Here is a 14,225-nt window from a genome sequence, read left to right on the forward strand (position 1 = left end):
AAAACTGCTGAGATGAAAAAATATAACCTGACGTTTCACGTGGATCATAAAATACAGAGTAATAATGAGAGGACAGCGTCTGCTCAGCTCATCAGTCTGATGTTATCAGTTTATTTTACAGCTCTGTCATTTTCACACAGTAACACAAACCCTGAATATTCATTTCTCATTTACAGACTTTATTCTCCACAAACTTTTATAACTGTCGCTTCATGTCGTGTTAACAGCAGAGGAAATCTCACAATTCAGTAATTATAATAATATTTTCAGAGTAAAATGTCAGAACAGGTTGAAGAGTGGAGGATGTTTCCTCAGACGCTGAGAGTCCTTCAGCGCGTCACCTCGTCATTAACGTCTCCTCTGCCTCTTTCAGAAAATCGCCTTCATGGTCGCCCTCGGCCTCGTCACCACAGAACACCTGGAAGGTGAGTTCACGCTGAGCGTGGAGCAGGGAAACACCTTCAGCTGCTCCCTGTGAAATGAAAAACATCGTAGGAAACATGTTTTATTCAAAGAGTTTTATCTTTTCTCGCCAACAGAAATTCAGACGAAGCGACAGGAGAGGAAGAGACGCAGCACAGCCAACCCAGCCTACAGCGGCCTGTTCGAGCCAGAGGTCAGAAAACTGAGTGAACACGTTTATCACAGCAGACGCTCTGATGTTTATTTGCTGTTCTCAATCACGTTTCCTTCTCGTTTCGTTGCAGCGTAAACGCCTGGCATCACATTACCTGAACAGCTCGCTCTTCCTGTCTGCACGAGGTAAAACACATCTCAGCATCACCCGAGTTTCAGCAGGATTTTTTATAGTAGCACAGAAAGTCTCAGTTCATCATGTTCCTGATTTCACTGTTTTATTTCCATAATAATGTTATTATAATTATTATTAGTATCATTATCTGTAATTTCCTCCACAAACGTTAACAGAGAGAAAAATAAACCAATATCAGCTTCACATTAACAGTGAGACGTTAGCGAGACGTTGTCTCCTCATGTTCAGCTGATCCTTTAACATCCAGCTGTGTCTCTGTGCTCTTCCTCCTCCGGTTTGACCTTTAACCTTTCTGTGTCTGTGCCACTAACCTCTGCTCTGCTTCCATTGACATGCTAGACACTGAGGATTTCTGCTGGAAGGTAGGTCACATGACGTCACACCTGCCGTAAACATCCTGCAGGAGGCTGTGGGAGCAAAGACAAGTGATCAGTACAGAATTTAAAACGCTGTAAAACAGTGAAAAGTTTAAATGTCTTTCATTTCACTGCTGCTTCTCGCCTCACGCTACAAAACTGAGCGTTTGCTTTAGGAATCGACAGGATTCTTCACACACTGAACTGATCTCCGTCTTTTACAGGACGACTTGGAGCATGACGACCACTGTGCCATCTGTAAGGAGGACGGCGAACTGCAGCCCTGCCACAACTGCCCCCGAGCCTTCCACCCCAACTGCCTCCAGCCGCCGCTCAAAACCCCGCCCAGAGGCCCCTGGTACTGCCCCAAGTGCCAGAAGAAGGTGCAGAGTCCGGTTCATTACTTGGTCCAACACTAAAGTCGGATCCTGCTCCTTATTTTAGTTTAAATGATTAAAAAACAAACAGAAACGTAAACTGTTGTCTCTGGTCTTCAGGTTCTGAATAAGGAAAACCTGTCGTGGCCACAGAACTTTGTTCAGTCCTACGTTACACACAAGACAGGTGAGGACAAGTTTATCTCTCACATTCAGAGTGTTGTGTTGTTTATATACATGTTCTGATGAAGTGTGTGTGTGTGAGAGCAGTGAGACAGGAGGAGAAGCGACGGCTTCTGAGAAGAAACAACGAGCTGAAGAAAGAGTGCGCCAGCCTGGAGGAACAAGACAAGCAGCTCAACAAGACGCTCAAAGTAAGAACACACACGCACGCGCACGCGCACACACGCACGCACACACACACACACACACACACTGACCGACTCACAGTCGTGTCTGTAAAACGCAGGACAAAGTTCATGACAGGAAGTTGACTCTGCTGTTTCCTGTGTCTGCAGCAATGTATGGACCTGAGAGAGAGACTCCTGGGTCAGCAGAGAGACACTCAGGCGTCGCTCGACCGCCTCAAAGCTCTCATCAGGTTGATCCAACGCGACCAGCTCATCCAGGTCACCGTGACGACCACCACCACCATCGCCACCTCCCTGCTCTCTCAGTCCTGGATCAAACCCACCAGCACCGCCGCCCCGGGCCCCTCGGCCACGCCCCCACAGAAGAGCCACGCCCACAGCCAGGACAACAACGACAACTAGCCCCGCCCCCGGGAGCCCCCCCACGGTGCTCCGACTCTTTTAGCGAAACGTCGCGGGCAGTGATGATTTGTTTCGTCTGAATAATTTCAAACATCTTTTCTGCGAGAGCTGAAAAAAGCCAGACACTGAGAACGAGCCTCGATCCTCCACTCGATTCAAGTATTTTTTAAAACCCAACACCTACAGTGCTTACGAGATTTCTTTTTTAAGTTATTTTCTATTTATTAATGTTCTTGGCCTTAATGTATTTATTACAAAAAGTTAGAGGACAGAGCCGCTGCAGGAACACGAGCAGGTTTTTCTGCGCGCTCCTAAAGATGTTTCCCTTTTTTAAACACAGGTATAATTATTGTTCTGCATATAGTGAGAGAGAACGGTAGAGTTAGACGTAGTTACAGAAAACACAGAGCGATGGAAGAGAAAGGACTGTACATTGATATATCTGAGTAGATGTTTGTTCTCATTCTCCTATGAACAATGTTTTTGCCATAATAATTCAGGAAGATGTTTTCATGGTGTATGTAAACGCGTTCGAGCCTTCAAACAAAAACAGAGAATAACTTTTTTTCAGTATTAATAGAGTTAAAGTCAAAGAAAAAAGTATTTAAGATAAAACTACAGAAATTAGCATTTCTAGTGGAGATTTTAGTATTTTCATGCTGATGCCTGTTGATAAATGTAAGTTTGGAGTATTCAAGGGGATCACTGTACATACGTTGTATTATTATTATTATTATTATTATCAATATCATCATGGCAGGTTTTCAAATTTAACAGGAGTCACACACCTGTTCACCTGTTCACCAGCAGCACAAACACGAATCTGAGTGAAGTTTTAAAAAAGTTCATACAGAGAACAACAGGAAACATGAACTGAATCTTTTCATTTTCTCTGTTTGTAAAGAGTCCGGATGGAGAAGCAGCCGTTTACAGATGGAAACGTTTGGTCTCTGTCGGATTGTCCTGTTTGTGCTGCTGATTTTCAGCCACAGGAAACAAACAGCTGCACACCAACACGTGGAAGGACGCGCGAGTCCAGTCCACGTGCGATGCATCCATTCAGTCCCTGTCCCCCTTTAACCAGTATAGAAAATATGCCAAAAACTCTTTGTTTTTGTACTGGGATCGTTCATCTATCGATAATGTCTATAGTGCTTTTTTTTCCTCCCTGCCTCTTTTATATTTTTGGCTTTGAAGCTTTTTTTACTCGTGATGTTTGGACGTTTTAACGGTGAATGACAGATGAACACTGCCTCAAGTACAAACCGTCTCAAACCCAGGGTTTCCGTCTTTGTTGCGTCATCAGAAACGGGACAACTCTGTCCAGCTGCAACAACGCTGTCTGACTGTCGGTGGACCGCGGGACGAGGACGCCGCGTCCCGCTCGGTCCATTTATCTCGCTAGTCTTCCTGCTGGTCCAGAGAGGTTCCGTTTAAAACACAGATTTAGTTTTTCTTTAACTTTTCATCCTGTACTCACCGAACAGCCGAGGCTCCGCCACCGCCAGTGCACAAACAGGTCAGAGGGAGATGCCTCTATCAGGAGAGAGGAGAGGATCAGTGAAGGTAGAAACGAGAGGAGGGGACTTTCTTTCTTTTCATCAGTTCATCATTTCATCATATCCACACGTGTTTGGTCAAAGAGCGAGAAAAAAAAGTGACGCCAGAGCAGCGACACGGCGAAGCAAACGTTCAAACCGTCTGTACCGGATCAAACTCACGATCAAACTTTCAGGAAAATTCTCGTTTGCAGCCGAAGAATCAAACGTACGTGAAGCACGCGGAGGCGTCAGGTGTGTCGGTCCGTGTCCTCGGTCCGTGTCCTCAGTCCAAACACTTCCTATCAGCTGTGGAAACCACATCCTGTTTGTTTTCCTTCACACTGAGTTTGATCTTTATTTTACAGTTTATCATTCTGCCAAAATATTGTTTACTCTTCACACTGAAAACCAGTTTAAATTAATAAATCAAGTTACATTTTCTGTTTTTCCAAAACATTTTCAAACTTTTGTTCAGTCAACTAAAAGTCTGATTTTTTTTTTTTTTTTTAAGTTAAATGTTGTTGAGTGTTGAACTCTGCCCAGCAACAGATTTATCATGAACCTCATCATGAAACAGGGAACGCTTTGGACTCAGAGCACAGACCGAACAGAGCGAACAGTCACGCTGCTGTTGATCAGAGCACAGCCCGGTGAGGAGGGGAACAATCCTGCAGCAGCATGATCCCAACAAACCTGGAGATTTATTCTGGATCTGACTTCACTCAGAACATTAAACTGCAGAAGCAGCACTTTCATCTCCAAACACTAACACTAATACTTCAGGTCAGACGGTTTAAGAATGAAAATGATCAATTACCTTTTCAGCGCGTGGAGCCCGGACGCTCCCGGGTTCTGTGTCCGACACAGCAGATGTGCGATCACTCCGACTTGCCTTTTGAAAGAATAAAACCATGATCAGTTTGGAGGAACTCGGATTTCATTCGGCTGAAATCGCTGAGCTCCCGACAACAAAATCTATCACGTGATTCATATCTCGTCCTCACCTGAGAGCTGCAGGGCCGCGAGGCGGCTCCAGGTGGACGGAAACCATATCAGCTCCTCACGCCCTCCTCCCCCTGAAAGGAAAAGAGAAACCCTGCACCCGCCCTGCACCCACACCTCTTCATCCATTTCTAAAATCTTCTCCGGGAGAAACTGTGCAGTGCTTAAACAGATCTATTTTAATACACGACACAACATTTGAACAAAGAAAAAAAGTTAGAACATTTTTATATTCTTTTATCAAGGAGCAAAAAAAAAAAAAGAGAAGAAAACAGAACATTGGGGTTTTCTATTGTTTGCCAGTTCTGCATTCTGACTTCTAGCTTACAGCGTTCTATGTATTATTTTGCCATGAAGAGGCGACGACACGACGAGGTGTTTAGATGGAAATGAAAATGTCTGTTGGCTGTGGAAGTAGAAATTTTTTCTTTGTCATTGATAAAGGGACTGTCCAGTGGATAGTGTGTATAGGAAAGTGTTTGTCTTAAATATGCCAATGTAGTTTCCTCTTCTTTATGATGCATTAAAAAGTTGATCGATGGAAGTTGGTAAATGGTTAAAGAGTAGTCTCACTTTTTTGTACCGAGTTCTTACAAAAAACTGAATCATTAATAAAATTCAAGAACAAAAGATTCATGTGTCTGTTCAAGTGATTTACACACGATTTAAAAACCACTTTGGTCAAAGTTCACAACAAACTGGTAAAAAGTTTTTTAATAAACTAAAGAGTTTTTTTTACACTGTAAAACGTTTAAATCTACAGCTCAAACATTCAGCTGTCGTGGAGCTGCAGTGAGTAACTGAAGCTTTGACCTTCAGGAGGACACCCTGTCCCACCCACCTGTCCTCAGCGTCACAGATCTCAACATGATCTCAACATCGTCTCAAACTGCAGACGAGAAAGTTAACAGTCCGTCTCCTGTCCACACTGAAGGAGACGTCTCAGACTCAGAGTTTTATCTGTGCAGAAATCTAAACGGTGCCATGAGGAAAAAATAAAAAAGGCCTCCAGAGTCACGAGGAACCGTCCTCTGACAAACATGGAGGACGGGGGAAAAGGGAAAAAACTAACAACGTCCCCGGAGAGTGAGAGACCTGGGTCCAGGGGCTGTGACATGCTGATCTGCTGGTTCAGGGGATTACCTGTCCAGGTGGGCAGCGGGAGCCGAACACGGTGTGGAAATGTTCGATGAGGAGCTCGGTGAAGATGTTGATGGGCGTCAGGGCGGTGAGGGAGATGGAACCGTGACGAGGCCAAACCAGGTTCACCCCGAACACACAGGCCAGGTTGGACGGACTCATCTTGTTCACGATGCTTTCCTGAGACACCTGAGACGGACAGAGACAGAGACAGACGATCAGCCATCATTAAACAATACGAGGCTGAAACAGTAAAAGTGTCAGAGATCAGACCGACCAGGTGCAGGAAGCTCAGCAGGAACTTCACCACGATGAAGTTGTGCTCAGGGAGACTCTCAACGATCTGCTTACACCTCGTCACACGAAGGATGCTCTCCACATCTGAGACACACAGGACAACAGGTCATTCATGAGTTTATGAAATGAGCCTGTGGATGTTCTGTGTTCCTCACTGACCCTTCACAACATCAACAACAACATCATCATCATCATCATCATCATCATCATCATCATCATGAAAATACAATCTCATTGGTCGATGATTAGATTTCCTGACTCTGTTCTCTCTCATGTTCCTCGGGTCCCTGGTCTTAGTTCTGTCAGCACTATGTGTGCAGGACTCACTGAGCATCTCCTGGACCTGGCTGTAGACTCTGAAGGTGAGCAGGGGCTCAGGCAGCTCTCTGAGAAACGTCTTCAGGATCACAGCAGGAACGTGGACGTCGGCGTACTCATCGAAGTTCACGGGCTTCCCTGATTTTATCAAAGATCAAAAAACAACAATAAAAATATGATTCACATGAATATAAAACATTAACATCCATCTGGGACGTTCTGACTTCACCCAGAGTGAAGCTGAAACAGTTTGTACTAAAACAAAGTTTAGACAGAAATCTCGTCTCTGTCTCGTCTCTCGTCTCCGGGCAGATGGCCTGACTCACCCTGGTTGTAGAGCTTCTGAACGTCCTTGATGAGCTGAACACGAGCCGATCGCCTGAAGATTCCCTCCGTCCTCAGACCTGACGCACACGAGAACCGAGTCAGGGACAAACACCACGAGTCCGAGAACAGAGAGAGAGAAACGGACAGAAGCTGCAGCTCGAAATCATCTCAGAGAAAATATCTGACAGTCTGTTACCTGCACAGGTGGAAAACAACCTGTCATCTGCATCTAACCCCGCCCACCACCGCCGTGACATCTCTTAGTTTGATGCTCACCTTTCTCCTTCAGGTAAGTGACAGTCTGACGGATCACAGGTGGGATTATCGCCTCCCTGTTCTTCTCTCTGATGCTGTCAAACAAACAGGATGGATGGATGATGGATGGATTGATTGATTGATTGATTGATTGATGTTTGATTGAAACAGTTCGTGTCGACTGTCCTGAGTGAACATCAGTGAACAGACTCACTACTGCAGACTGACACCAAACTGCTGTGTGGGCAGGGGGGGTCGGGGCGGGGGCGTTTTCACCGAGGGAGGGGGCCCGCTCCTCTGAGCCGCTCGCAGCTTTTCATCATGTCTGTGGAAAAAAGGAAGAATTTTCCGTGACGATCATGAAGCTGCTGAGGAGACGCTGACCTCAGAACACGATCAGTTATCAATACAGTGCTGACGACAGATCTGATCGATTAAGGTGATTGGATTCGTTTTCAGCCAAAGCTCAAGATGAAGGAAATGAATGAGAAACTGTACCTGAGCACCTCAGGAGGGATGATGAGCTGCTCGTAGTTCAGGTGATCTCTCAGTTCATCCAGGTAGTTCACATACGTCAGCTTCTTCCCAAACTTGTGGCTGAAGGAAACAAAGGCAGAAGAAACGTTAGAGAACGTGAAAACGGTTTGAGATGGAGCAGGTGAGTCCGACTTTACCTGATCAGAGGTTTGAAAATGTTCCAGACGATTCTGATGAAGTTGGTAGGATGAACAACGTAAAGAGTCTTCAGGTTCTTCTTGTACCTGAGACGAGATGCAGACGGTCGGAGAACACGGGATTTCTTTTTAATGAATTCTGTTTACAGATAGTTTGGTCACTTTTTAAAAAAATAAAAATTCTGAATTTGCCACGATGCCACGAAATGACCACACTCTCTGTGTGTGTGTGTGTGTGTGTGTGTGGACTGAAGCCGAGGTCACCCACTTCCTGTCGAACTCGCTGTACGCCTGTCGTAGCCATTTCAGAGACGGCTTGTTGCTGCTCCTCAGACCATAGTGGAAGTAAACCAGGATGTAGTCCATCTCCACGTACTGGTCCAACGTGAACTTCAGGTACCTGCAGCAGGGACAGGAAGAGACGAAGATGATGATGGTTTCGTATAATGACCAGACCTGCGTCGTGTGTGTTTACCGCGTGACGTACTCGAGCAGGCGATGGTGGTTCAGCTGGTGTGACGGAGGCAAACAGCAGCTGCTGAAGATGATCAGCTTCCTGCCATAGTTGTCGTCACCTGAAGACAAAACAGACCTATCATTCAAATCAATAACTCAATGATCACACTGATCAGAAAGGAACATGATTCATCAAAATTGATTAATCGACCGGTTGTTGCATCTTTAGAACCTGAAGATATTCGACAGGACACCGACCGGAGACCTGGATGATGCCGTGACGGGCCACATCGTAGAACGGGTGAGAGCTATCAGGACTGAAGCTGCTGCCTGGACGAACCGATGGACCACCAGGGACTGTCCTCTGACCGTCCTCATCCTCCTCTTCCTCCTTCTGAAGCTCTGTGGGAACGAAACACTGAGATGAGTGGAACTGATCTGATGCAAACAGCTGAGACGCGTCGACTGTCACGTGACGCTGCTCTGAGAATTTTAATCAGCATCATATTACAACACGTTTCCCTCCAAACCACAGAGAACACGTTCTGACAGTAGAACAGAGAACAGTCAGGGACCTCAGCGACCTCTGAGGCTCAGCAGGAACCTGGTTCAGACTAAACCACAGATACGAGTCCTTCCACACTAATGACAGAGCAACAATAAGGATGTGTACAACAAAACAAAGCATAACAAATATATACAAGCAAAAATAAACACATCAAATAAAATGTTAAATTGTTAATTAGACGTGTGTCGTGTTGTTTGCACTCCAGATGCTCAGGATCCATTTTTCACCAAAACTAAACATTTATCAAAAGTCCAGTTTAAAAAACACATAAACACAGTGAAGTCCTGGTTTAAATGAGAAGCACCGACAGGAAAAACCTCAGCTGACCCACAGATCCCTGCTCCGCTCCACCAACATCTTCCAAACCATTTCCTGATCTGTTCCCAAACACGCCCGAGGCCTGGGTGGACGTGGGGTGTGTTCTGTAAACACAGGCGCTCTGATAACAGACAGGAAATGACCTGCTCACAGGGACCGGACGAAAGGCTGAGCTCAGATCAGAGAGGCAGGAGGAGGAGGAGGAGGAGGAAGAGGAGGAGGAGGAGGAAGAGGCGCTGAGACTCAACAACAACAAACAAACAATATGAACCATCAACACTAAAACAAGTCCCCAAAACACACACGTGGAAGCGCTGAGAAGGCCCGGTGTTGGTGTACTGACCTATTTTAAGTCAACGACAGCGTCACTGACAAAGTCTCACCAATTCCAACACATTCAATTTCCTGTGCTTCCTTCACAATAAAAGCCACACCACCGCTGACCAGCTGAATGCTTTTAATGTGAAGCAGCGGCAGTGAGAGATGAAAGGAACCAGAACCAGGAGCTTCCGTCTGTAAGGCTCATCAGTCTGTGGTCGGTCTGAAGCGACAGAGTCCGGACGCCTCAGCTTCAGTAACATCACACTGAAACACACTGAAGCGTTTAACAGTGTAAACGAGTTAGTGTCTGAGCCGAGCAGCAGACCATTAACACATTAACACCATTACTCTGATGCAAGAACGAAAACTAACGATAAGAACTGATTTCAAATGTGTTTGTTAAGAAGAAACACGCAGGTACATTCTATAAAGTCACTGACCAATGGCAGTGATTTTTCTATTTCCGCGAGACTTTTCCGTCATGCAGATACCTGCGCTGATTTTTCAGGTGTCGGTATAAACTGGTTGTGTTTCCGCTGGATGCTGCAGCTTCAGCGCGGCAGGTTTTGCACAGAACCTGTTTCTGCTGCACGTAACTCCGCTTGTGGTCCAGCTGAAGCCATTTGACTAATGAAGCAGCAGGTGGAGCAGGTGATACTGATTGCGTTAGCCTGACCTGTGCACGAGCAGCACGCCGCTTCTGATCGGTGAGCTCGGCAGGTAGGGAGACGGCAGGTATGTGGAAAATAGTGGACACAGCAGATCCTGGGTCAGTCAGGAGCACTGCAAAAACCCACAGCTTTGCCGATCACATGATCGCGTTGTCTCAAATCGTAGTTTCAATCAGAAAACCATGAATCGATCAGTCCTACACACAACTGGCTTTAAATCAGCACAACAATATAAAGAACTCCAAGAAAATTCAGTTACTCTTTAACCACAAATGTCAAATATGCAAAATAACCACAGAGAGACAGGAAACCGCGACAAAGACGGAAAACTACTGCAAAAACCCACAAAACCACCAAAGAACCAAAAACCAGAGGGAGACAACACTACCACAGATACACAGACGGGGACAAAGCGGACTGTTGTGGTCTGTCGTCGTTCGTGTGTCTCTCAGTATGAATGAAGCCTCGGGTCGTGAGTTGTGTTTGGACTGAACTCACCTATTTCAGCGAGCTGCTCCGGATCCGGCTCTGAGCTCATGTCTGGAGTCCGAGTCTCTACCGAGAGAAAACACAAAGCAGAGACGCTTCATTCCACAGAAACACACACACACACACACACACACACACACACACACACACACACACACACACACACACACACACACACACAGGAAAGTGAGAGCTTTGGTCGGTGAAACGCGGTAATTAGCACCTGAGAACACCTGGGCACTTTCATTAGCGCGTGAAAACCGCGTTTATCAGACACACGCGAGTCAAACACGCGGTTAAATCTCGACTTTTCACCGTTTCACTGCTTCACGTGATATTTAAGAAGGTTAGTGAGACGACACGAGGCGGTATGAGACCGAAGAACACTCACCTGTACCCTCAGCTCAGCTAACAGCAACACACTCGACAGGTAGAACTAACACAAACTTCCTCAACCAACCGCCAGCGGGCTGACGGACTGCGCATGCTCAGTGCGGAGTCACTGAGAAGCGGTGAATGACATCAGAGGATTATTTATTTATTTATTTATTTAAACTCTGATCATCTTCACTTTCCTGGAATCAGTTTGTTTATTTCCTGAACGTGTGTCACTTCCTGCTTTTATTACTCTGACTGTGTCACCTGCCGTGACTCAGTGACGCTGCAGGTGAGTCTGAGCAGCTCCTCTCACCCTGCGCGCACACACACACGCACGTTGTGCTGTATTTATTCCCTAGATTTTAGAGAAGCACAGTTTGCTGGGGACAGTGGAAGCTGCTGTTCCTGCCAGTGATGCTCCTGATGGAAACATCTGTGACTCGCGGCAGGAAACAAACCTGTCTTCACATCAGAGACAAAGCTGTGACAGGAGAAAACTCTGGGATCAGCTGAGCTCAGGTTGGTGTAAAGTTGTGAAAGCCTGACATCTGCTGGACTGAAGCGGCGCACTGCTGCTGTCCACAAGGACAGAGCTGGGTTTTCATTTTAATACCGAGCTCTGTCAAACTCTGAAGAGTCTTCAGTGTCTTTCGATCTGATGGCTCCTGCTGAGGCGGTGGAGTTTAAAAAGAAATCCCGGAGGAAAGGATTTACTCACAAACACATTTATATGCTAATCTGTCCTAAACTCTGTGGGGAGAACTTTCAGAGTCAGAGTCTTTGTCTTTTGTCCCGAAGCTGACGGAGATGTCCAAACAAAGAGGCCAGCTACATGAGACTGGAGAGACCAGAGGACACTGAAGACACTGAAATCAGAGCCAAGTCAAACCATATAAAGTCAGAGGGCTTCCTGTTGCTTTTCCACAGCTGATCGGGACAGAACCGAGCTTCTAAAGGTTCTGTCAGGCTGCTTCAGCTGCTTTCATCACCCTAAGACCCGACACTGTTCTGTCCCAGCACCTGTAGTTCTCAGGTTATCCTCACGGTGGAACTAGTGAGGCCATCACCAGAGTCGTTCAGATTCCTCCTCTGGAGATCATGAACATGAACGTCTGCACAAACAGTCCACCTGCCTCGTACAGCAGCGCTGTACTTTAACACGTTAACATCTGTGATTTGTGCTTGTAATCTACAGACATACGACACATTGGCTGCTTATCAGCCCACAGCAGCGACCACAGCTCAGGCCTGTGACTCACTGCACGCGCTCACTTTGATAAACACTTCGCACTGAGGCTGCACAACACTGGGGATGAAAACACAGCTTCTGCTCTGCTCTTATCTGCTGCACACAAACACACAACCAGGAAATACACACCACCCAAACACATCTGTGAGCGGCGCGGGAATAAGAACCGAAAAAACAGGGTTTGATATGGTTTTCTGTGATTATGCAAATTAACAGAGTACATAGGGACTGTGTGACCCAAATATTGTAGAGAATAATGATGAGCTTAATCACAGGCAGAAGATACGTGACACCTCCACATGCTGTATGATTGGGAATATAACCACAAGTTAGATTATATACCCCCCAACCCCCTCCATCTTACTGGGGGGATTTACTAAATACACCGACTGTTACAGGATCTGGGGCAGACAAACGTTAAACTGTGAATTTATCATAGTTTAACTTCAACATTTGCTTTTCAACAGATTTACATTCACAGTGTGAAATGTTTCTCTGCTGTTGTTTATCTATGGAACAACACATTCAAGATCCAGAGCTTTCGACCGGATCACACGGCCTTCATCAGCAATTTAATTTTGGTCCCCAAATGCATCATCACTAAAATGGACAGTTGGACCTTTGCTGACTAAATGTGGATCCTGGATTGGGACAATCTTTGGAACGTGACTGATGAGAAAGGCCCGCTGTAATCCAAGGTCAACGCCGTCGAATCCAAGGTCATTCATCTGAGGAACACACGTTGTTTTTACAGAAGACTTTGGTTTTCTGTCTTTGTGCGTCTGCAGCGACAAACAGAGGCTTTTCATTGGATTCTACCGAGGGAGAGGACACTTGACATTTTCTCTGCCCGTCCTCTGTTTTAGTTTTTAGATCACAGAGCTGTTAAACAGGACAGAGCGAGTGAGAGAGAGCTGGGAACCCTGTTCATTACAATGTGTTTCCACAACGCTCTATAAATAGAGAGAGAGGGGAGGAATGAGGGGGAGGCTGCTGGTGGTGGTGAGGGGGAGGCTGGTGGTGGGGGGGGGGGGGTCACTTAATCATAGACTGTTAAATGTTATTTTCTTTAAACTGAACACAACAAAACATTAATAATTAATGTTCATAAATTTCTGCTGAGCTCCAACTTTTTAAAATTCCAAGTGTTTTCTTTCTTTTTAGTGTAACAGCTGAAACAGATAGAAATATGAATTATTATTAGTAAACTGTATTTTCTTTAAAATAATATGATACCAGCGTCGAACAGCTGAATATAAAATGAACGTAGTGCATAAAAACATGAGGAGAAATAAAATGAAAACTCTTTCTTTGCTGATTCGTTTCTCTTTTTATCTTCTTAGAAAACCTGGTCCTGATCCTGGTCCTCGGCCCCGTGTGGTCCTGTGTTGCAGCCCAGCAGCCAGCAGATGTCAACGTTGCAGCAGATCGTCCTGGTTGTGTCTCTTCTCACAGGCTGAGAGCTGCAGGCTGATAAATCCACGCCTGAGGCCATCTGAACGCTGTGATAATCAGCGTGCAGTAATGTATGAACGGCTGAACGACGCTTTATCTGCATCCGTCCACACAAACGGCAGATTTTAATCCTCCAGCAACACACAGAGAAACCCAGCTGCACGCCATGCAGCTCAACCCCTGGGGAAGCTGCGTGTCCAAATGTTGACGATGCTGCATCTTTAAAGGACCATTCAGCTGCTTCAGCCTGTCTGTTTAAAATGAGAGCATTATTATGGTAGAAATAAAATCACTGTGGGTGGATGCTGAGTGGGTGGTTTGACAACAGTAAATAAGAGAATTTAAAAAACAAATAAAAAATAAAATGTCCAGATATAGAAAACAACCAAACCCCGCTCAGACTGGACTGAGCTGCAGTCAGAGGGCAGCTCAGTCCTCAGTGCACTGATCACTTGTAATCAGCGCTCCTGTTGTTTGGTGTTAAATGT

General features: G+C 45.7%; 2 protein-coding genes across 5 annotated transcripts in view; one reads left to right on the forward strand and one right to left on the reverse strand.

Annotated features, from left to right (window-relative positions):
* Positions 1-5,065, forward strand: part of phf21b (PHD finger protein 21B) — a 54,539-nt gene extending 49,474 nt beyond the window's left edge. The window contains exons 8-15 of the mRNA XM_041030050.1: positions 374-425; positions 540-616; positions 708-762; positions 1,112-1,134; positions 1,353-1,511; positions 1,626-1,692; positions 1,776-1,879; positions 2,024-5,065. Coding sequence (XP_040885984.1) covers positions 374-425; positions 540-616; positions 708-762; positions 1,112-1,134; positions 1,353-1,511; positions 1,626-1,692; positions 1,776-1,879; positions 2,024-2,278 — 792 coding nt within the window. The 3' untranslated portion in view covers positions 2,279-5,065. The remainder of the gene's footprint in view (positions 1-373; positions 426-539; positions 617-707; positions 763-1,111; positions 1,135-1,352; positions 1,512-1,625; positions 1,693-1,775; positions 1,880-2,023) is intronic.
* On the reverse strand, positions 92-11,133 carry LOC121176081 (rho GTPase-activating protein 8-like). Of its 4 annotated transcripts, none has more exons than XM_041030048.1 (18): positions 11,047-11,133; positions 10,665-10,721; positions 8,547-8,690; positions 8,320-8,407; positions 8,101-8,232; positions 7,833-7,919; positions 7,657-7,755; positions 7,373-7,483; positions 7,180-7,253; positions 6,903-6,980; positions 6,586-6,714; positions 6,239-6,342; positions 4,824-6,150; positions 4,637-4,711; positions 4,000-4,125; positions 3,759-3,814; positions 1,084-1,179; positions 92-418 (listed from the first exon to the last, which is right to left on the reverse strand). In XM_041030048.1, exons 2-13 carry the CDS (start codon positions 10,702-10,704, stop codon positions 5,953-5,955), a joined length of 1,284 nt encoding a protein of 427 aa, XP_040885982.1. In that variant the 5' UTR covers positions 10,705-10,721; positions 11,047-11,133; the 3' UTR covers positions 92-418; positions 1,084-1,179; positions 3,759-3,814; positions 4,000-4,125; positions 4,637-4,711; positions 4,824-5,952. The 4 variants fall into 4 exon arrangements, with proteins under 4 accessions (XP_040885982.1, XP_040885980.1, XP_040885981.1 ...); XM_041030046.1 differs by having other exon boundaries at positions 92-472; XM_041030047.1 differs by lacking the exon at positions 4,000-4,125 and having other exon boundaries at positions 92-472.
* Positions 11,134-14,225: the final 3,092 nt, after the last annotated feature.

This window comes from Toxotes jaculatrix, chromosome 22 (genome assembly GCF_017976425.1).
Source record: "Toxotes jaculatrix isolate fToxJac2 chromosome 22, fToxJac2.pri, whole genome shotgun sequence".
Taxonomy (NCBI): Eukaryota; Metazoa; Chordata; class Actinopteri; family Toxotidae; genus Toxotes; species Toxotes jaculatrix.